This window comes from Anolis carolinensis, unplaced genomic scaffold (assembly GCF_035594765.1).
Source record: "Anolis carolinensis isolate JA03-04 unplaced genomic scaffold, rAnoCar3.1.pri scaffold_7, whole genome shotgun sequence".
NCBI classification, from domain to species: domain Eukaryota; kingdom Metazoa; phylum Chordata; class Lepidosauria; order Squamata; family Dactyloidae; genus Anolis; species Anolis carolinensis.
The window spans coordinates 19,185,156-19,208,436 of NW_026943818.1; the positions used below are offsets into that span (position 1 = coordinate 19,185,156).

Sequence of the window (23,281 nt, forward strand, 5' to 3'; positions counted from 1 at the left end):
TTGTGGCTCCTTCCTTCCTTCCCTTCAGTGCATATGTTCACTTTTCCTTCCTAGTGACATCACAGAGGGCCACTTCACCTAGCAACAGCCTTTATGGTACAAACAGAAACATACCATATATACTCAAGCATAAGCCTAGTTTTTCAGCCCTCTTTTAGGCCTGAAAAAGCTCCCCCCGGCTTATACTCCGGTAAGGGTCCTGGTTGGCTTATATTCAGGTCGGCTTATACTCGAGTATATACGGTACATTTATTATTTTTCTCTATTATTGGTATTATTACATTTATTATTTTACTCTATTATTATAGTTACTATGACATTTATTTGTCTCTACTTTTATTATTATTAATAATACATTTATTATTTCAGTCTGATGTGATTATTGTTACATTTATTATTTTATTCTATTTATTATTACATTTATTTACTGTCTTGCTATCTGGTCTGTGTTTTAACCTCTGGCCTCTTTGTGTCCTCCGAATGTCTCCAGGTGTTTTGGGACCAAGTGTGCCGGCTGTGCCCAAGGCATCTCTCCCAGCGACTTGGTGCGCCGGGCCAGGAGCAAAGTCTTTCACTTGAACTGTTTCACTTGCATGATGTGCAACAAGCAGCTCTCCACCGGCGAGGAGCTCTACATCATCGACGAGAACAAGTTCGTCTGCAAAGAAGATTACCTGAGCAACAGCAACACTGCCAAAGAGAACAGTTTGCACTCAGGTGAGCCATAGACAGAGACTTCTTTCTCGCGCGGATTCAAAAATTAGAAAAGCGAGCCAATACGTTCTGAGCATTGGACGGCATCTCTGGAGACCAGGGTTCAAATACCTACCCGGCCAAGGAACAAAGTATAGTACAACCCTTTACACCGTTTCACTTATTGGTGCTTCGAAAATATTCAGCGTTTATAGACCTGTCTAGTGCAGTTCTATGGTGTGGTCCAAATAGGGGGTTTGCTATTATCTGCAGTTTCAGGTATCCACAGGGATCTTGGGGCAAATTGTGCGAAGATACGGGAGTCATAAAATCATAGAATAATAGAGCTGGAAGAGACCACATGTGTCATTTTATTGTATTTAGCTTCCTTTAGGTACTATATTAGCTCTTATCTAGCCTCTCCCTTCCTCTTTTCCTTCCTCCTTTCCACTCATCCTCCCTCCCTCTCTCTTCCTTTCCTTCCTTTTTTCCTTCTTTCCTCCCTTGCTGTCTTCCTCCTTCTGTTCCTTCCTTTCCTCTTTCCTCCTTCCCTTATTTCCTTCCTCTTCCTCCCTCCCTTCCTCCTTTCCTTCCTCTCTTCCTTTCTTTCCTCCTCCCTCCTTCCTTCCCTTTTTTCTTTCCTCTAGTCCTCCTTTCCTTCGTCTCTTCCTTCCTTTTTTCCTTCTTCTCTACCTTCCTTCCTTCCTTCCTTCCTTCCTTCCTTCCTTCCTTCCTTCCTTCCTTCCTTCCCCTTCCTTCCTTCCTTCCTTCCTTCCTTCCTTCCTTCCTTCCGTCCTCCATTCCTTGATTCCTCCTTTCATCCCTCTCTTCCTTTCTTTCCTCCTCCCTTCCTTTCTTTCCTCTATTCCTCCTTTCCTTCCTCTCTTCCTTACTTTCTTCCTCCTTCCTTCTCTTCCTTCCTTCCCCTCCCTCCCTCCCTCCCTCCCTTCCTTCCCCTTTTTTCCTTCCTTCCTTCCTTCTATCCTCCCTTCCTTCCTTCCCTTCTTTCCTTCCTCTCTTCCTTACTTTCTTCCTCCTTCCTTCTCTTCCTTCCTTCCCCTCCCTCCCTCCCTCCCTTCCTTCCCCTTTTTTCCTTCCTTCCTTCCTTCCATCCTCCCTTCCTTCCTTCCCTTCTTTCCTTCCTCTCTTCCTTACTTTCTTCCTCTCTCCTCCTCTTCCTTCCTTCCCCTTCCTTCCTCCTTCCTTCCTCTATCCCTCGCCCCTCTTCTTCTTCCTCTCTTCTATTTTCTGTTTCCTTCCAAGAAGAAGTGCCATGGCTGGGGAAAAGCCAAGGCTGTCTCTTCCTCTTGCTTGCCAACTGGGACCTTCCCACCTTCCTTGCCAATCGGGATGAAAGCTTCCACCAACTCAGGGAGAGGTGGGGAGAGACCTGGCCGGGGAGAGCAAATATTTGGGGCGTGCAATCCACAGGATGAAAGGCGCCTCTTCTTCCTTCCAGCAGATCAGAGGAAGGAGAGGCCTCTCGGCAGAGTTTACAGTCCACACTTGGATGCCAACCTGCTGGGAGCCTGTGGATCTCTTCCTTTTCCCGGAGGGACTGAAAATGGGATTTCCATTTTGGGGAAGAGATCAGAGAAGGAGAGGGAGAGACACACACACGTGTGTGTGTGTGCCAGACGTTGTTTGGTGTGGAGTTGGCACCTGAGTGTCACGGCCCACGTGCAAAGTGTGGAGGCCTCTTGGGATTAAGGAAAGACTGAGAAAACTTTGAGAAAACTTGAGTGCTATTTCCTCCCCTCTTAAGCAAAGAAAGGAGGAGAGAAACAAAGGAGTACGAAAATTGTTTTCCAAACCCAATGGCATTGATCTCAGGAATGTTGGAAACACTTAGAAGGTGGCAGTTGTTGTGTGCCTTCGAATACTTTCTAATCTATGGCAGTTTTATCACTTTCATGGCAAAATGAGTCCAATTTGCCTTTCTTTGGGGTTGAGAGTGTGTGACTTTTTAAGAGAGAAAAAGCAAGATACAAATAATAACAATACAGTAGAGTCTCACTAATCCAAGCCTCGCTTATCCAAGCCTCTGGATAATCCAAACCATTTTTGTAGTCAATGTTTTCAATACATCATGATATTTTGGTGCTAAATTCGTAAATACAGTAATTACAACATAACATTACTGCGTATTGAACTACTTTATCTGTCAGATTTGTTGTATAACATGAAGTTTTGGTGCTTAATTTGTAAAATCATAACCTAATTTGATGTTTAATAGGCTTTTCCTTAATCCCTCCTTATTATCCAAGTTATTCGCTTATCTAAGCTTCTGCCGGCCCGTTTAGCTTGGATAAGTGAGACTCTACTGTAATATAAAACAAATGCTTCCTTTTTGTCAGTTTCTCTATAGCGTAGTTTGCCCAACACTTGGTTTCTCTACTGACATAATTTCTAAATACAGTAGAGTCTCACTTATCCAACATAAATGGGCCAGCAGAATGTTGGATAAGCGAATATGTTGGATAATAAGGAGAGATTAAGGAGAAGCCTATTAAACATCAAATTAGGTTATGATTTTACAAATTAAGCACCAAAACATCATGTTATACAACAAATTTGGCAGAAAAAGTAGTTCAATACATAGTAATGCTATGTAGTAATTACTATATTTACGAATTTAGCACCAAAATATCATGATGTATTGAAAACATTGACTACAAAAATGCGTTGGATAATCCAGAATGTTGGATAAGTGAGACTCTACTGTACTTTTTCTGTCAAATTTGTTGTATAACGTGATGTTTTGGTGCTTAATTTGTAAAACCATAATCTAATTTGATTTTAATAGGTTTTTTCTTAATCCCTCCTTATTATCCAACATATTCACTTATCCACTTATCTGTTGGCCCGTTTATGTTGGATAAGTGAGACTCTACTGTACATAGAATCGCAGAATAACAGAGTTGGAAGAGACCCCATGGGCCATGCAGTCCAACCCCCTGTCATGTAGGAAAAGCACAATCAAAGCATCCCTGACAGACGACCATGCAGCTTCAAAGCCTATCCAGATTTTAAGCTCCCATCAGATTCCAAGGCAGAGAGTTCCTCTTTTGAACAGCTTTTACAATCAGGAAGTTCTTCCTAATGTTCAGTGAAACCATGGCACCATTGAGGCCTAGTCTCAAAGCTTACTGGCTGTTAGGAATTGTGAAAGTTAAAGTCCAAAACACCTGGAAGGCCAAAGTTTGCCCATAGTATCTCTGGATTGGCCTTCCCGATGTTTTGGACTTGGGCTCCTGGGATTCCTGGCCATTGGACAAGCTGGACAGGGCTTCTGGGAGTCGGAGGCCCAAGCTGAATGGTTTGCTGACATCGGCAGGAGCATCTTCCAGTTGGACATCTTCCAGTTGGCAGGAGCTAGGGCTAACAGTGGGAGCTCACCCCATCCCGCAGATTCAATGTGCTTCCCCTCTCTTCCAGTCACCACTGGGAGCGACCCCAGCCTCTCCCCGGACTCCCAGGACCCCTGCCAGGACGACGCCAAGGACTCTGAATGCGCCAACGCCTCCGACAAGGAGGTGGGCAGCAATGAGAACGACGACCAAAACCTGGGGGCCAAGCGGAGGGGGCCCCGCACCACCATCAAGGCCAAGCAGCTGGAGACCCTCAAGGCCGCCTTTGCCGCCACCCCCAAACCTACCCGGCACATCCGCGAGCAGCTGGCCCAGGAGACTGGCCTCAACATGCGAGTCATCCAGGTAAGCGAGGCAAGGCCTCTCTGGGAAACACAGCATGCACGGGGTTGGAGGTCTTTGCTTTGCTCTCCTTGTCACCTTATGCGCCGTTATATCCGCATTCAGCCTGTGGGGCTTTTTAGGACTAGATGCATACTATATTCAGATGATAATAATAATAATAATAATAATAATAATAATAATAATAATAATAATAGCCTGAAAAAGTATTGGAAAATGAGCACGCAAAGATACTGTGAGACTTCCGAATCCAGACTGACAAAGTTCTGGAACACAACAAACCAGACATCACAGTTGTGGAAAAGAAAAAGGTTTGGATCATTGATGTCGCCATCCCAGGTGACAGTCGCATTGACGAAAAACAACAGGAAAAACTCAGCCGCTATCAGGACCTCAAGATTGAACTTATATCCCCATTTATATCCCCATTTTTTGTTTAAGTAGTTGGAAAATTAATCCACTTCTTCCATGCGTGATGTATCATCATCTCCTTCAAAGACTCTGGCAGAAACCAATACAGGTGGTCCCAGTGGTGATGGGCACACTGGGTGCCATGCCAAAAGATCTCAGCCGGCATTTGGAAACAATAGACATTGACAAAATTACGATCTGGCAACTGCAAAAGGCCACCCGACTGGGATCTGCACACATCATCCGAAAATACATCACACAGTCCTAGACACTTGGGAAGGGTTCAACTTGTGATTTTGTGATATGAAATCCAGCATATCTATCTTGTTTGCTGTGTCATAATAAAATAATAATAATAATAAATATGATGATAATAATATGGCTCACGAATGGGACCCTGAAGAAGGAGACAGAAGGCCTGATCCTTGCAGCCCAGGAGCAAGCCATCAGAACAAATGCAATTCAGGCCAAGATCGAAAAATCAGCTGATTACCAAAAATGCAGACTCTGCAAGGAAACCGACGAAACCATGGATCATATCCTCAGCTGCTGTAAGAAAATTGCACAGACAGACTACAAACAGAGGCACAACTATGTGGCCCAAATGATTCATTGGAACTTATGCCTCAAGTACCACCTCCCAGCAGCAAAGAACTGGTGGGATCACAAACCTGCAAAAGTATTGGAAAATGAGCACGCAAAGATACTGTGGGACTTCCGAATCCAGACGGACAAAGTTCTGGAACACAACACACCAGACATCACAGTTGTGGAAAAGAAAAAGGTTTGGATCATTGATGTTGCCATCCCAGGTGACAGTCGCATTGATGAAAAACAACAGGAAAAACTCAGCCGCTATCAGGACCTCAGGATTGAACTTCAAAGACTCTGGCAGAAACCAGTGCAGGTGGTCCCGGTGGTGATGGGCACATTGGGTGCTGTGCCAAAAGATCTCAGCCGGCGTTTGGAAACAATAGACATTGACAAAATTACGATCTGCCAACTGCAAAAGGCCACCCTACTGGGATCTGCAGGCATCATCCGAAAATACATCACACAGTCCTACCGGTACTATATTGTACTATTATTTATTTATTTATTTATTTATTTCTTAGTGACATTTATATCCCGCCCTTCTCAGCCCAAAGGGGACTCAGGGTGGCTTACAAGTTATATGTACATACAAGATATTATGTTATTAGCATAGCACAATATTAGCATTATATATTACTATACTAGCTGTGTCCAGCCACGCGTTGCTGTGGTGAAGTCTGGTGGTATGGGAAATAAAGTATTGAGGAATTGGTGGTAGTTAAGGTAAAGGGTAAAGGTTTTACCTTACATTAAGTCCATTATAAATGGGTTATAGAGCTGTGTGGAAGGGCTTTGAGTCTACACTGCCATATGATCCAGTTCAAATCAGATAATCTGTATTTTATCAGCAGTGTGGAAGAGGCCTAAGTGAGGCCTAACTCTGCCTGTCCCCTGGGCTGAGTGGGTTGCTAGGAGACCAAGTGGGCGGAGCTTAGCTTTCTAACTGGCAGCAATTGGATAAAAACAATTATTCCTCTCCCTCTAATTAGGACTTTATTTTTCTTTTCTTTTTGTTGTATGAACGCAGAGGCATGGATGAGGGGTTGTGCTGCCAAGTTTAGTGTTTCTGGGATGTGTAGTTTTGTTGTTTTGTCCTAGGCCGAAATTTCATTACCCTTTTATATATATAGATTGTACTATTTATTATTATTATTATTATTAATAATAATAATAATAATAATTTATTAGTGACATTTATATCCCGCCCTTCTCACCCCAAAGGGGACTCAGGGTGGCTTACAAGTTATATGTACATACAATATATTATATTATTAGCATAGCACAATATTAGCATTATATATTACTGGTAGTGTAGATGGAAGCTCACACGCTCTCAGCCTCTGATCTTCACTGATCAAAGTTGCCGAGAAAGCCTTCGAAGAGAGGTGCTCTCAATCAACAAGAAAGGCAGGCAAACATAACTGAATCTGTAGTACTTGGAAGTCTACTTTTTATCATAAGGGTTACTGATGTACTCATGGTTTGAAAAGATCAGATGCTAAAGGTTTCCATCCCATTCCTGGTGAGGCTGGTTCATCTTTAACCAGCTGAGCTTTGCCTTGGTTTTGGAAAGGCAAGGCTTTCTGAATTAATGAAATAGAATCATAGAATAGAGTTGGAAGAGACCGCATGGGGCATCCAATCCAACGTCCTTCTCCCAAGCAGGAAAAGCACAATCCAAGCCCCGCTCCCACCCCGACAAATGGCCATCCTATTTCAAAAGAAGGAGCTTCCACTGGACTCCGAGGCAAAGAGTTCCACTATTGAACAGCTCTTCTTCTCCTGACTGTAAGAAGAGCTGTTCAATAGTGGAACTCTTTTCGGTTGTAGTAATCTCTGAGCGGTTAGACTCAATTTAACCCTCTCTGGGGGAGATTCCACCAAAAATCAGCAGAGTAGCAAAAGCAAAAGCTTTCAAATGCAGCAGTTACTTACACGGGGCGAGCAAGAGAAGCCTTTGACCATTTAGGATGGCACTAGAGTGCAGAGTCTCAGTAAAAGTTCAAAAAGTATTTATTCAGGTAAAAAGAACTCCATTGTAGATAGAAAGGCTTGGGAGCTGTCTAGTCTACTCTAGACTGGTTTCTAAGGAAAAATAACAAACATCTAAATAGTTACATCTTGCCAGGAGAGACAGCGAGATGCTTCTTGTTCGCTAGAAGAACAAAGGGAGAAGAAGGAAGCAAAATGGTTCCAACCTCATGGTCCAGTTTATTGGGGCCATAAAACATTCTGACCAATGAGAAGTTAGTGTCCCTAAAGATTCACATTTCCACTAACTTCAAAGTAAGGGATGGGACGTAAACAGGATAGAGTGAAACACAGCAAAGCCTGTCTAGGCATGCTTTGGAAACAGGGAAAGGATTCCCTCCATCTAACTCTATCATCTATCTGACTACATCTAGACTTGAGTAGTCCAGGATGATTCCCAACACTTCCTACTGCAGTGGTTCTCAACCTGGGGTCCCCAGATGTTTTTGGCCTAGAAATCCCAGACAGTTTCCGAGAGTTGAAGGCCAAAAACATCTGGGGACCCCAGGTTGAGAACCACCATCCTACTGTTTAGGTGGGATCGCCTTTCCTGTCATTTGAATCCGTTGCTCCATTGAGTCCTAGTCTCCAGGACATCAGAAAACAAGGTTTGCTCCCTCTTCTTTATGATATCCTCTCAAATGGTTGTTGTATATCTTTCGGGCTGTGTGGCCATGTTCCAGAAGCATTCTCTCCTGACGTTTCTCCCACATCTATGGCAGGCACCCTCAGAGGTTGTGAGGCATGGATAAACTAGGCAAGGAAAGGAAAAAATATATATCTGTGGAGAGTCCAGGGTGTGTCAGTTGGAACTCAAAAAACCGCAGATGTCTATAGACTACAATGAAACGTAAAAAGGATAGTATGGTATGTAATGTATGAGTACTATGTTAGTAATGTAATATTTCTTCTATATACACAACTTTTAGTGGCACTTCTTATGCAAGCTGCCAAAGAAGGGGATTATGGTATCTTATTAATCAATCCAAATTGGATTTGATTAGAAACAGTGGTAGATCATAGCCCTCTAGAATCTCTTACATTTACTGATAGTATATATTACAATGAATATTTTACTTTAGGTATCCACTACCTGTATTTACTTTGACTACATTAGTATGATTCTTAACACGAATGGAATACACTCAGCAACACTTACACAGGTATTATGGAAAAACTATTCCTCTTTATAGTTTCAGTGTCAATTCTGTCAAATAAAAATCAAAACCAGACAAAGTCTTATTGTTGACTTAATAACAATCAAAATAGTTTGTCTCTTGCCTGGGAGGCATCCTTTGTTTAGTCATTAGCCGTCCTTGGGGCTCCTCTGCCCTCAAAGGACCCTTGTCACACCCTGGACTCTCCACAGATATATATTTTTTCCTTCCCTTGCCTAGTTTCTCCATGCCTCACAACCTCTGAGGATGCCTGCCATAGATGTGGGCGAAACGTCAGGAGAGAATGCTTCTGGAACATGGCCACAGAGCCCGAAAGACATACAACAACCCTGTGATCCTGGCCATGAAAGCCTTCGACAACACATCTTCTCAAATATTTCAACATGGCTCTCATGTCTCCTCTCAATCCTGTTGTAAAAATCCATGGCGTAACCACCATGGAACCAGGGACACTTTCAGGAAGGAAGTATCACTGGAAGTTGTGACATTCCCAGTTTGCAGAGGCGATAATCTTCCTCCTCACCTCTCCCGTTTGAAGTTAATGCTATGAGGGCCTTGCTGATTCCCAGGGAAGGTGCAAACTCCTCCCCGTCTGGTGCCCAGGTACAGGGAGAACTAAGCCCATGGCTTCTTTGGCAGGACATTTCAGTCCCAGAAGCTCAAGCAACAAGGAAAGTATTGGAAACCATTCCTACCCATAAAAAAGCTCTCCTGTTTGGTAGCTTCCCAATACTGTAGGGTTGGGCAAAGTACATTATTCAGGTTACATGCACATCCTCAGAGCCAGTTTCAGGATGGGCAGAAGATTATTATTATCACCATCCATTATTATTACTACTAGGAGTAGTAGTATTAATATATATTGTATATATTACTTATAATATTGACAATAATATTATAATGTAATACAATATTATACTAATAATAGATGTCGCTAATAAATAATCTAGTAAAAGGTAAAGGTTTTCCCCTGACATTAAGTCCAGTCCTGTCCAACTCTGGGGGTTGGTGCTCATCTCCATTTCTAAGCCGAAGAGCCGGCGTTGTCCATAGACACCTCCAAGGTCATGTGGCCACTGGCATGACTGCAGGGAATACAATATAATAATATTCATTATATATTATATAGTAAATGTAATATTACTAATATAACCATATAATGATATAGTACAATATAGTAATTTATTGCTTATGCTAATAATATATTGTATGTACATGTGATTTGTAAGCCGCTCTGAGTCCCCTTCGGGGTGAGAAGAACGGGATATAAATGTAGTAAATAAATATATTAAATAAATAAATAATACTATTTAATATTTTTCATTTACATGTACATAACAGCAGCACACATGCACATTAGCTCCAAGTGTCTGGGATTTGTCTCTGAATATCAGGCTTTTCCCAAGGGCCTAGGATATTAGGGATGCATTATTATTATTATTTTATTATGACACAGCAAACAAGATAGACATGCTGGATTTCGTATCACAAAATCACAAGTCGAACACTTCCCAAGTGTTTATCATTATTATCATTATCATTATTATCATTATTATTATTATTATTATTATTATTATTATTATTATTATTATTACTATTATTTGAAACACAACAAGATGAGTCCACAGTAGACAATCTGCTGGCTGTTGTATTGGATCACATGCCGGACACTTGCCAAGTGTCTAGGACTGTGTGATGTATCGGCGAATAATGTGTGCAGATCCCAGTCAGGATAGCCTTCTGCAGCTGGCAGACAGTAATTTTGTCAGCATCGATTGTGTTTAAGTGCAGGCCAAGGTCTTTAGGTACTGCGCCCTGTGTGCCGATCACCACTGGGACCACCTTGACTGGCTTGTGCCAGAGTCTTTGCAATTCGATCTTCAAATCCTCATATCGTGTCAGCTTTTCCAGTTGTTTCTCCTCAATCCTGCACTATTATTATTATTAGTAGTAGTAGTAGTGTTGTTACTGTTTTGCAAAATGCCCCAAACTGTTCTGGGGAGTGTGAGAGGGCATTTCCTTCACAATTTCAGGCTCCCAAAGGGACAAACCAAAGGGCATGACATGGAGATCAATCCATCCTGTCTTCAAATGCCCTCTAGCGGCTGAAGGGACTTTTCCAACACACTTGGTGCCAGTGTAGGCCCAGGAAGCCCTCTTTTTCAAATGGGTCTCAGTGCATTATTGAGGGGATGATGGACCTTTCTGTACTACCTGTTCCACATGAACCGCCATCATTCGTTCCACTGGGATCCTAAGGTTGGCAGTTTAAGGAGCTAGAGAACTCCAATGTACTCCAAATGAGGAAAATCTCTCCCTAGTCATTGAATTGTGGTGTTTCCCCTCTGTTTTGGTAAGAAGCAGGCCAAAGCTGACATATTATTATTATTATTTTATTATGACACAGCAAACAAGATAGATATGCTGGATTTCATATCACAAAATCACAAGTCGAACACTTTCCAAGTGTCTAGGACTGTGTGATGTATTTTCGGATGATGTGTGCAGATCCCAGTTGGGTGGCCTTTTGCAGTTGGCAGATCGTAATTTTGTCAATGTCTATTGTTTCCAAATGCCGGCTGAGATCTTTTGGCACAGCACCCAATGTGCCGATCACCACCAGGACCACCTGCACTGGTTTCTGCCAGAGTCTTTGAAGTTCAGTCTTGAGGTCCTGATAGCGGCTGAGTTTTTCCTATTGTATTATTATTGACACAACGACGTTGTATGACACAGCAAACAAGATAGATATGCTGGATTTCGTTTCACAAAATCACAAGTCGAACACTTCCCAAGTGTCTAGGACTGTGTGATTATTATTATTATTATTATTATTATTATTATTATTATTATATTATTATTATTATTATTATTATTATTATTATTATTATTATTATTATGACACAGCAAACAAGATAGATATGCTGGATTTCATATCACAAAATCACAAGTCAAACACTTCCCAAGTGTCTAGGACTGTGTGATGTATTTTCGGATGATGCGTGCAGATCCCAGTAGGGTGGCCTTTTGCAGTTAGCAGATCGTAATTTTATCAATGTCTATTATTTCCAAATGCCGGCTGAGATCTTTTGGCACGGCACCCAGTGTGCCCATCACCACCAGGACCACCTGCACTGGTTTCTGCCAGAGTCTTTGAAGTTCAATCTTGAGTTTTTCCTGTTGTTTTTCGTCAATGCGACTGTCACCTGGGATGGCGACATCAATGATCCAAACCTTTTTCTTTTCCACAACTGTGATGTCTGGTGTGTTGTGTTCCAGAACTTTGTCAGTCTGGATTCGGAAGTCCCACAGTAATAATAATAATAATAATAATTATTATTATTATTATTGTTATTGTTATTATTTGGCTCCATTTTTTGAACAATATAGTATTCACTCTTGCTAGTTTTGGATGCAACAAAATGTGTTGAACTGTGCCAAGGAGTGGTGGATAGTTATTGCTGAACTAACTTGCCATGAGATTGTGGCTACTGCTTGTTTGGAGATGGAAGTGCATTTGTGGAACTCTGTGGAACTCTGTGAATGCTCAGAGGGTCTGTGGCTGCTCTGTCAAAGCCCTGTTGTGCTTGTGTGTGTTTATGAAATTGTTTATTGGTGTGTTGATGGTTGGTAATAATTTGCCCAGATTGGTCCAGAAACCCAGTTGGATGGGAAAGCTCAAGGCCTTTCTGCTTCTTCCTTGGATTTCTTACAAGAGATACCTTGCACAGAGCCTACAAAATAAGAATTATTCTTCCAGAGAAATGTATTTCCTTAGCCTTCAAATAGCAATTCTATTAACTGTTAAAAGTATGGATACATTTGGGGAGGGGACATCCTGTATATATGTGTCTGTGTATATGTATGTATGTGTTATGTGCATATATGTGTGTATGTATATATATCATGTACATGTGTATGTGTGTGAGTAATGTGTATATGTGTATATATATGTGTGTGTGTATCTATTATATATATATATATATATATATATATATATAATATGTGTGATATCTATGAGATATAGACCATATTTTATATATATATATATATATATATATATATATATATATATATATATATCATAACATATATGAATAGTGTGTATATAAATGCATATATATAGATATGTACATAATGTATATATGTGATATCTATAAGATATAAATATCATATATATATAATAACATGAATAGTGTGTATATAAATGCATATATATAGATATGTACATATAATATATATGTGATATCTATAAGATATAGACAATATCTTATATATATATATATATATGATAACATATATGAATAGTGTGTATATAAATGCATATATATAGATATGTACATATAATGTATATGTGTGATATATATAAGATATATATAATATCTAACATATATAATATATGTAATGTGCATATATATAGATATGTGTATATATAGATATGTAAATATAATGTATATATGTGATATATATATAAGATATATATATAATATCTAACATATATAGTATATATAATGTGCATATATATATAGATATGTGTATATATAGATATGTAAATATAATGTATATATGTGTGATATATATAATATATATAATATCTAACATATGTATAGTATATAAAATGTGCATATATATATGTATATCTATAGATACGTAAATATAATGTATATATATGTGATATATCTAAGATATATATATAATATCTAACATATATAGTATATATAATTCACATATATAAATATGTGTATGTGTTTATATAGAGAGAAATGTATATGTAATGTATATGTTATATATATATGTTATATAATATTAACATATATATCATAACATATATGTATAGTATATATAACATGCATATATATGTGTGTGTGTGTATGTGTATATATATAATGTATATATCTTTGATATATATAAGATAGATAGATATAATATTTAACATATATAATGCAGTTTGAACTGCATTATAATGGTCATATGGATTAGATGTAGTCATGTGGATTATAGGAGTCTAAACTGCCTTATAATCCATCTGAATGCAGTTAATCTGCATTCTGACACTGCATTACAAAGCAGTGTAGTTGGAGTCTGTGTGTGTGTGTTTATATGTGTGTATGTATATATGTATGGTATATATAACGTGCATATAGATATGTGTATGTGTGTGTATATATGTGATATATATATAGATAGATAGATGATCTAATATATATATATATCCTAATATATACCATATATAATGCAGCTTCAACTGCATTATAATGATCATATGGATTAAATGTGGTCATATGGATTATAGGCGTCTATACTGCCATATAATCCATTTGAATGCAGTTAATTTGCAATCTGAGACTGTCTTACATAGCAGTGTAGATGGAGCTTTGTGTGTGTATAAATGTCTGTGTGTATAATATGTATGTTTACGTAGGTGCCCCACATGTGTGTGTGTATATTGTATTATTAGTATTATATTTTATTACAAAATAATCTTATTAATATATATAGTATATATAATGTGCACACAGAGAACACATATAGTATAGAGTGGAGTAAGTTGCTCTCAGTGCCTACCATGAGCCCGATCCTCAGCCCAACATGGGCTTTAATATTCGGGTTTTGCGGCTATAAGGCGGAGGCGATATCTCATTTATTTCTTTATTTCGGAGGCGACGCGATTGAGGCTTTGGTTTGCGCTCCGAGTGCGTCTGCAATGTGGTCCTGAAGTTATTTCAATCGCTGTTCAATTTGTAAAGTCTGATCGGGTTGCAAGCAGAAAAAAATGCACTGGGAGGAAATGCCCGCGCTTTCCTCCGCCGAAATGTGAACGCGTGACGCGTGTTTCCCCGTGTTCTGAGCTTGCAAGGCTTCTCCGGTGGCTGGGTTTTCGGGGAGAGAAGGAGAGGGACCGGGGAAAGGGGGGAACGTGGAGAGCAAGGGCTTCCTTGGGGGCGAGGGAACATCTCTCCAAACGCGCCTTTGGAGACGTGGATGGTCCCTTTTCCAAGCGCATTTGGAGAGCTTTTAGGGACTATCCACCTCTCCAAAGGCGCGTTGAAATCGCTCTAAATGCGTTCAGAAAAAGGTCCCTCAAACCTCTCCAAATGCGCATAGGAAAGGGTCCTCACTGCGCTTGGAAAGGGGTCCCGAAACCTTTCCAAATGTTGTTGCCCTCCTCTCCAAACGGCCTCTCCGTGCGCTTTTAAATAGCGCCTCCAAAGTTTGGAAAGACCCCCCAGAAACCTCTTTAAATGGGCCTAGAAAGGGGTCTCCAACCTTTCCAAAGGGCCTTCTGTGCGCTTCAAGAAGGGGCCCGAAAACCTCTCCAAATGCCATTAGAAAACGCACTCCATGCGCTCGAAGGAGGATCCCGAAAACCTCTCCGAATTGCCTCTCTTTGGACTTAGAAAGAGGTCTCGAAAATCTCTCCAAATGCCTTTGAAAAGCCCCCCAACCTTTCCGAATGGTCTCTTGGAAAGAGGTGGCTGAAACCTCTCCAAATAACCTTTAAAAAAGGGTCCCCAACCTCTCCAAAGGGACTCTCTGTGCGCTCGAAGGAGGCTTGAATGCCTTAGGAAAATCCCCCAACTTTTCCAAATAGCCTCTTGGAAAAAAACCCTCTCCAGATGTCCTTTGAAAAAGGTCCCCAAGCTTTACAAAGGACTTATCTATGCGCGCTAAGAAGGGTCCCGAAAACCTCTCCAAAGGAACTGAGAAAGAGATCCCCCAAACCTTTCCAATGCCTTTTCCAAAGGGTCCCCCAATCTCTCCAAAGGGCTCTCTGTGCGCTTCGAGAAGGGTCCCGAAAACATCTCCAAAAGAACTGAGAAAGAGGTCCCCCAAACCTCTCCAAATGCTGTTTGAAAGGGTCCCCCAACCTCTCCAAAGGGCTCTCTGTGCGCTTCGAGAAGAGTCCCGAAAACCTCTCCAAAAGAACTGAGAAAGAGGTCCCCCAAACCTCTCCAAATGCTGTCTGAAAGGGTCCCCCAACCTCTCCAAAGGACTTATCTATGCGCTCCGAGAAAGGTCCCGAAAACCTCTCCAAAAGAACTGAGAAAGAGGTCCCCCAAACCTCTCCAAATGCTGTCTGAAAGGGTCCCCCAACCTCTCCAAAGGACTTATCTATGCGCTCCGAGAAAGGTCCCGAAAACCTCTCCAAAAGAACTGAGAAAGAGGTCCCCCAAACCTCTCCAAATGCTGTCTGAAAGGGTCCCCCAACCTCTCCAAAGGACTTATCTATGCGCTCCGAGAAAGGTCCCGAAAACCTCTCCAAAAGAACTGAGAAAGAGGTCCCCCAAACCTCTCCAAATGCTGTCTGAAAGGGTCCCCCAACCTCTCCAAAGGACTTATCTATGCGCTCCGAGAAGGGTCCCGAAAACCTCTCCAAAGGAACTGAGAAAGAGGTCCCCCAAACCTTAAAGGAGGCTCCCTAAAACCTCTCCAAATTGGCTTTGAAAGAGTCCCCCGACCTTTCTCTCTGCGCGTCAAGGAGGCTCCCTAAAACCTCTCCAAATTCTCCCACGTTTCCCCTCTCTGGGTGCGCCTTCCCCATCCCTCCGGGGCCCGTCTTTCCCTCTTTCTTCCTCTTCCTTGGCTCTGACTGGGCTCTGCTTCGCTCCTTCCCTTCCAGGTGTGGTTCCAGAACCGGCGCTCCAAGGAGCGGCGCATGAAGCAGCTGAGCGCGCTGGGCGCCCGGCGGCACGCCTTCTTCCGCAGCCCGCGCCGCATGAGGCCGCTGGTGGACCGCCTCGAGCCCGGAGAGCTGCTCCCCAACGGGCCCTTCGCCTTCTACGGAGGTGGGTCTCGGCTCGGGGGCGGACGGGGGCGGGGGGGGGGGGATTCTGGGCCAGATGACTTTGCAGGTCAGTTTCTGAAAGAGCTCAACAAGGCCCTGAAATAACCATCATCGTGCAAAAGTTTTTCCTAAGTCCTGACTCATTGCTCCCTCTTTTTGACCACAAAGGAGAATATGTGTTGTGAAAGGCTTTCGTGGCCGGGATTACAGGGTTGTTGTATGTTTTCCGGACTGTATGGCCATGTTCTAGAACAGTGATGGCCAACCTATGACACGCGTGTCACGCCTAGCCATTTTTGCTGACACGCTGCTGCCTGCAGATTGATTGGATGACTATGATTTATTTATTTATTTACAGCATTTATATTCCGCCCTTCTTTCTCACCCCGAAGGGGACTCAAGGCGTTCACATTACACATATTAGGCAAACATTCAATGCCTTTTAACATAGAACAAAGACAAGACAAACATAGGCTCTGAGCAGGCCTCGAACTCATGACCTCCTGGTCAGAGTGATTCATTGCAGTGATTCATTGCAGCTGCTCTCCAGCCTGCGCCACAGCCCGAGCCGTTTGAAAGGACTATGTCTTTTGTGGCCAAATTTGGTGTCATTTGGTCCAGTGGTTTTGTTGTTTACTCCATGGGAATTATACACATTTATATATATATATATATATATATATATATATATACAGTAGTGTCTCACTTATCCAACATAAACGGGTGGCAGAACGTTGGATAAGCGAATATGTTGGATAATAAGGAGGGATTAAGGAAAAGCCTATTAAACATCCAATTAGGTTATGATTTTACAAATTAAGCACCTAAACATCATGTTATACAACAAATTTGACAGAAAAAGTAGTCCATTACACATTAATGCTATGTAGTAATTACTGTATTTACGAATTTAGCACCAAAATATCACAATGCATTGAAAACATTGACTACAAAAATGCGTTGGATAATCCAGAATGTTGGATAAGTGAGACTCTACTATAGTTTCCACAATTGGCAGAAGTTTCTTTCTGTTTTCTTCTGCTTTCTTCTTACAATAGAGTCTCACTTATCCAAGACTCGCTTATCCAAGGCTTTGGACACAGTATATTATTTGAGAACACAGAAATGCTCGACCACTCCAACAACCACCTTGTCAGACTACACAGAGAAGCCATTGAAATCCACAAGCATGTGGACAACTTCAACAGAAAGGAGGAAACCATGAACATGAACAAAATCTGGCTACCAGTATTAAAAAAACTCAAAAATCAGAACAGTAAATAAGAAGCAACACTCTGAAAACAGAGGAGTTCCAGACTTGGGACTAACAACTCTGAACAAAGGATGCCCCCAGGCAGGAAGCCAGGAGATGAAGCTATTCAATGCTAACAGAGGTGATTAACTACAACATTCACACTGGCCTCCAACTGACAAAGAGTTCTTCTCTCATCCTGGACTTTCCACAGATATATATATAAACCTCCCTTGCTTAGTTTCTCCATACCTCACAACCTCTGAGGATACCTGCCATAGATGTGGGCGAAATGTCAGGAGGGAATGCTTCTGGAACATGGCCATACAGCCCGGAAAACATACAACAATCCTGGCAGAAGTTTCTTTCTCTTTTCTTCTGCCTCCTTCTTATAGTAGAGTCTCACTTATCCAAGACTCGCTTATCCAAGTTTCTGGATTATCCAACACATTTTTGTAGTCAATGTTTTCAATACATCGTGATATTTTGGTGCTAAATTCGTAAATACGGTAATTACAACATAACATTACTGCGTATTGAACTACTTTTTCTGTCGAATTTGTTGTATAACATGATGTTTTAGTGCTTAATTTGTAAAATCATAACCTAATTTGATGTTTAATAGGCTCTTTATTATCCAAGATATTCACTTATCCAAGGTTAGCATTACAGTAGTATTTCCTTTCTCATCAAGACCTTTTCCTACTGTTAGCCACCTTGAGTTTATTTATACCTTGAGGTATAAATAAACAACAACAACAACAATAATAATATAGCTGTTTTTCTCTCTAAAAAGAGGCCCTATTATTTAGGAGCCCCCGTGGGACCGCAGGTTAAACAGCTGAGCTACTGAACTTTAATTTAAATAAATAAATACATTTATTTATTTATTTTACTACATTTATATCCCGCCCTTCTCACTCCAAAGGGGACTCAGAGCGGCTTACAAATCAAATGTACATACAATATATATTATTAGCATAGCACAATATAAGCTTTAAATTACTATACTGTACTATTCCATTATACTGTAATACAGTAGAGTCTCACTTATCCAAGCTAAACGGGCCGGCAGAACCTTGGATAAGCAACTATCTTGGATAATAAAGAGGGATTAAGGAAAAGCCTATTACTATACTGTACTATATCATTATACTGTAATATTAAACATGCTGACCGAAAGGTTGGTGGTTCAAATCCAGAGAACGCAGTGAGCTCCTGCTGTTAGCCCCAGCTTCGGCCAACCTAGCAGTTCCAAAACATGCAAATGTGAGTAGATCAATAGGTACTGCTTCTGTGGGAAGGTAGATTGTGCTTGTAGTTATTATAGCTCCCTTTTTACCTCTCTGAAAAGAGACCCATAGCAGCTGACAACACTAAAAACCATACAAGCACTGAAATAGGATTCTACATGGAAACGATTAAAAATAGATAGTTCTATTTTTAAAACCTAGTAAGGTATCTAAAACATTACACCGGTAGTAACGGTGAAGTGTGATGTCCCAGTTTTGAGAGAAAAAGAGGACAGAAATGGAATATATATAGAGAGGAGATACAGGGGGAAAAGTGTTGGATCTCTCGGCTGTCTGGCCATGTTCCAGAAGCATTCTCTCCTGACATTTCGCCCACATATATGGTAGGATCCTAACAACCTCGGAGGATGCCTGCCATTCCAGAAACATTCTCTCCTGATGTTTCGCCCACATGGATGGCAGGCATTCTCAGAGATTGTTGGGATCTCACAATCCTTTCACCCTAATAGATGTGGGTGAAATGTCAGGAGAGAATGCTTCTGGAACATAGCCATATAGCCTGGAAAAGCAATACAGAGCTCTCTTTTGTTTTGTTTTTTAATGGAAGGGAGGGAAAGGCCTTGTGAATCCCTTCTGGATTCCCTTGCAGCAATATGACAACATGGAACAGCCCTGAAAATAAATAGATAGGCCTAATAAGTCCTCAGAGGATGCCTGCCATAGATGTGGGCGAAACGTCAGGAGAGAATACTTCCGGAACATGGCCAGACAGCCCGGAAAATATACAACAACCCATAGCATCATAGAATTGGAAGAAACCACAAGGGACACGCAGTCCAATCCCCTTCTGGAAAATATAAACAAAGTCTTCCCGATAGATGACCATCCATCCAATATTGAGGCTGGGAGGTCATCTGTCAGGGGTGCTTTGCTTGTGCTTTTGGTGCACAGAGGCAGAAGCGGGTTGGACTTTAACTTAAAGTAGTCAGAACTTCGTTCTCTGCCACTTTTAAACCGTAGTCACCCCTGTGATATACGATCACAGATTATCTGTTCCTTACTACCCCGTTTCCCCTAAAATAAGACATCCCCAAAAAATAAGGCCTAGTAGAGGTTTTGCTGAATTGCTAAATATAAGGCCTAACCCGAAAGTAAGACCTAGCAAAGTTTTTGTTTGGAAGCATGCCCGGCACCCACCAAACAAAACACCATAGCATGCAGGACTGGTAAATGTACATACCAGTTGTATATGACAATAATGGTAGTAACAAGAAATTCTTGACAGAAGTCAGTTTGTCTGGTTTGGTTATGTTGGTTTGTGATGACAACTACTGTACAGTATAGAATAAATGTTCATTTTTTTGTTCAACAATAAATGTGAATTCTTCTTCATGGAAAAATAAGACATCCCCTGAAAATAAGACCTAGCGCATCTTTGGGAGCAAAAAATAATATAAGACACTGTCTTATTTTCGGAGAAACACGGTAGGACACAGACTACATAAAATAAGTCATCAAACTTATTTTAAATCCGACTCAAAATGAACAATTGAGTCCCTTGATCCCCTCAACCTAGGATCAATCTTCCCTGTGCCTCATCAGAGCACAGACTGAAACCCTTTTTTAAACTCTGTACTTCTTCAACAAAAAAGGCAGTTGGCAATACTTACCCTTTTAAATTACAAACACACAATTAGACATAAAATCTATAAACCAAAAATTCATACTTCATTACACAAATTGTAATTTTTAATGATTCATAATAGTCTTTTAGAGTTTATTGAAAAACCGCGAAACAGCGGATCCGTGAAAAGTGAACCACAAAGTAGTGTTGATACTGATTGTGGAAGTTAAACTCCAAAACACTTGACGGGCTGAAGTTTGTCCATGTCTGTTCTTTGACCTGACTTCATGCCAACCTTCATTCTCTCTTCTGTCCTGCAGATTATCAGAGCGAATACTATGGACCCGGGAGCAACTACGACTTCTTCCCACAGGGACCCCCTTCCTCGCAGGCCCAGACGCCGGTGGACCTCCCATTCGTGCCATCCTCGGGGCCCTCGGGGACGCCTCTCGGGGGCATGGAGCACCCTTTGCCGGGGCACCACCCTTCTAGCGAGGCCCAGCGTTTCACGGATATCCTGTCCCACCCGCCAGGTGACTCGCCCAGCCCGGAGCCCAACTTGCCCGGCTCCTTGCACTCCATGTCCGCAGAGGTGTTTGGCCCCAGCCCCCCGTTCTCCTCGATATCCGTCAACGGCGGGGGCAGCACCTACGCGAACCACTTGTCTCATCCGCCCGAAATGAATGAGGCCGCTGTTTGGTAGCTTTGAACACCAAGGCTGGGCTTGGACCTGAGTAGCGACCGACCTCCATCCTTGCTTATCCTGAGAGGTGTACAGACGTATCGGACATTTTTTCGTTCCTGCCCTAAGACAATATATATATTGTGTTTTTTGCGGGGTAAAAGGATTCTCTTTTGCCCGATTTTTTTCGTTTTTTTTGTTCTTTTGAGACAAAGGCGGTCGTTTGCTTCAGATCAAAGCCCAGAGTTTTGCTACAGATTGAACCAAGGGAGGGACAATCTTCATAAAAGAGACTCAAAAGGAAAGGGAAAGAAAAATTGTTTTTTGTACGAGCGAAAGAGACCCCGATGGAGTGGATGTGTTTCGATACTACTGCCATATATATATATTTATGGGATGGCATAAATATACTGGGTGCCCATGTTCGCTAGATGAAGGAGAAGACTTTTTCTCATATAGGAAAAGAGACTCGCGTTGAACAAAAGGCAAGGTCAACCACAGCAAGAGAAGAAACGCTTCAAGGAATCCCTCGCAGTTTTTGAAACCACACTTTTGTCGCTTTGTTCAAAAACCAAACGTGACCCACGACGACGGCAGACTTTTAAGCCTCAGAAAGGTCAGGTGAGGCAAACAAAATGTAGTTTATTTTGCGGTTATTATTTTTTTTTGGGGGGGGGAGTGTTTTTTCCCCCCTCTGTTTTGTTTTGTATTTTATTTTATTTTTTGGCCAAAATAGCAAATATTGAAACGTAAGCCCTCAGCATCAACTCTTCTACCTTCTCGGAGCAACACACACCAATAATCCTCAAAAACCCAGAAGTCTTTTGTTAGACTTCTAAGTTTAAAGAAAGAAAAAGACTTGAAAGAGATGAACCACAAAGTATTCTACCTTCACAGAAATAAAAGCTAAACAAACAAAAAAATATATAAAATAAAAAGACTATGGAACTAGAAAAAAAAAGAACAGTCAACTGTTTACGTCGAATGTTAAATTCAGGAGCTCAACGTTTTACTAAAATAAAAGGAAAAAAAACCCTGTTTTAGAACCTCTTGTTCAAAAGCAAAGTGTTTTGAGCAATCAACCAAAATAGTTTGTTTCTTTTTCCTCTTAAAAAATCTTCTGTTTTTCTTTTTCTTCTGTAGATGTTATAAGGCATTACAGGGCTTTGTGTTTCACTGTGCTAGTTTGTAAAGGTGGTGTTTACAGAAGGCAAAGAATAAGAATAATACTACTACTAATAATAAATAAAAAACCTTATAAAAACCAAGATCGTTGCCAAATAAAACAATTCTAGAGCACAAATATTCTTTTTTTTTGGAAGCGCGGCACCCACAGCCTGGGAAAAAACCTTTTCCGAGGTGAAAGCAGGGGGGGAAACAACGAACATCTTTGCTAATGTTTAGTCCTGTTCGACATGAATGGAATTGTTAATATGACTTATATAGACCCACACAGGTTTTATTTTTGTGTCTTTAAAAGAAAAAAAAAAGAAGTCCAAAATATTTAAATTTTATGGTCAAATATGCAGTCAGCAGCGGCTGCTTCCCCCCCCACACTTTATATATTAAAATTTCTCATATGTCTTTTATTGTTCAAATAAAACCTAAGCTTGTGTGACCTCCAGTGCATATTAGACCATTCACTGTATGAAAAAAGGGGGGTGGGCGGAAAAGGTGGATGAAAAGAATTTGTGAATTTTTAATAAAACTAGAAAATCGGATGTTTAGATAACCTGTGTTTCATTCGGTGCTTTCAATGCGTTATGTCTTTCTTTCTTACTGAAGGAAGGGAATGGAGGCTGGGATGCTGGGAGTTTTCCGGGCTGTATAACCATGTTCCAGAAGCACTTTCTTCTGACGTTTCGCCCACATCTATGGCAGGCGTCCTTAGAGATTGTGAGGTCTGTTGGAAACTAGGCAAGGGTGGGAGAAAGAACTCTTGTTTGTTGTTGGCAAGTGTGAATGTTGCAATTGGCCACCTTGATTAGCATTGAATAGCCTTGCAATGAAACGGCCAAACATGAATCAAGGAACATGAAAGGCACTGCAGACTACCGTATATAC

General features: G+C 41.1%; 1 protein-coding gene across 1 annotated transcript; it reads left to right on the forward strand.

Annotated features, from left to right (window-relative positions):
• Positions 1-455: 455 nt before the first annotated feature.
• Positions 456-22,938, forward strand: lhx1 (LIM homeobox 1; the record flags this gene model as incomplete). Its single annotated transcript, XM_062959851.1, has 4 exons — positions 456-717; positions 4,132-4,409; positions 16,242-16,407; positions 20,856-22,938. Coding segments are annotated over 4 exons (1,089 nt in total), but the record flags the coding sequence as incomplete, so codon positions are not given.
• Between the last annotated feature and the right edge of the window lie 343 nt (positions 22,939-23,281).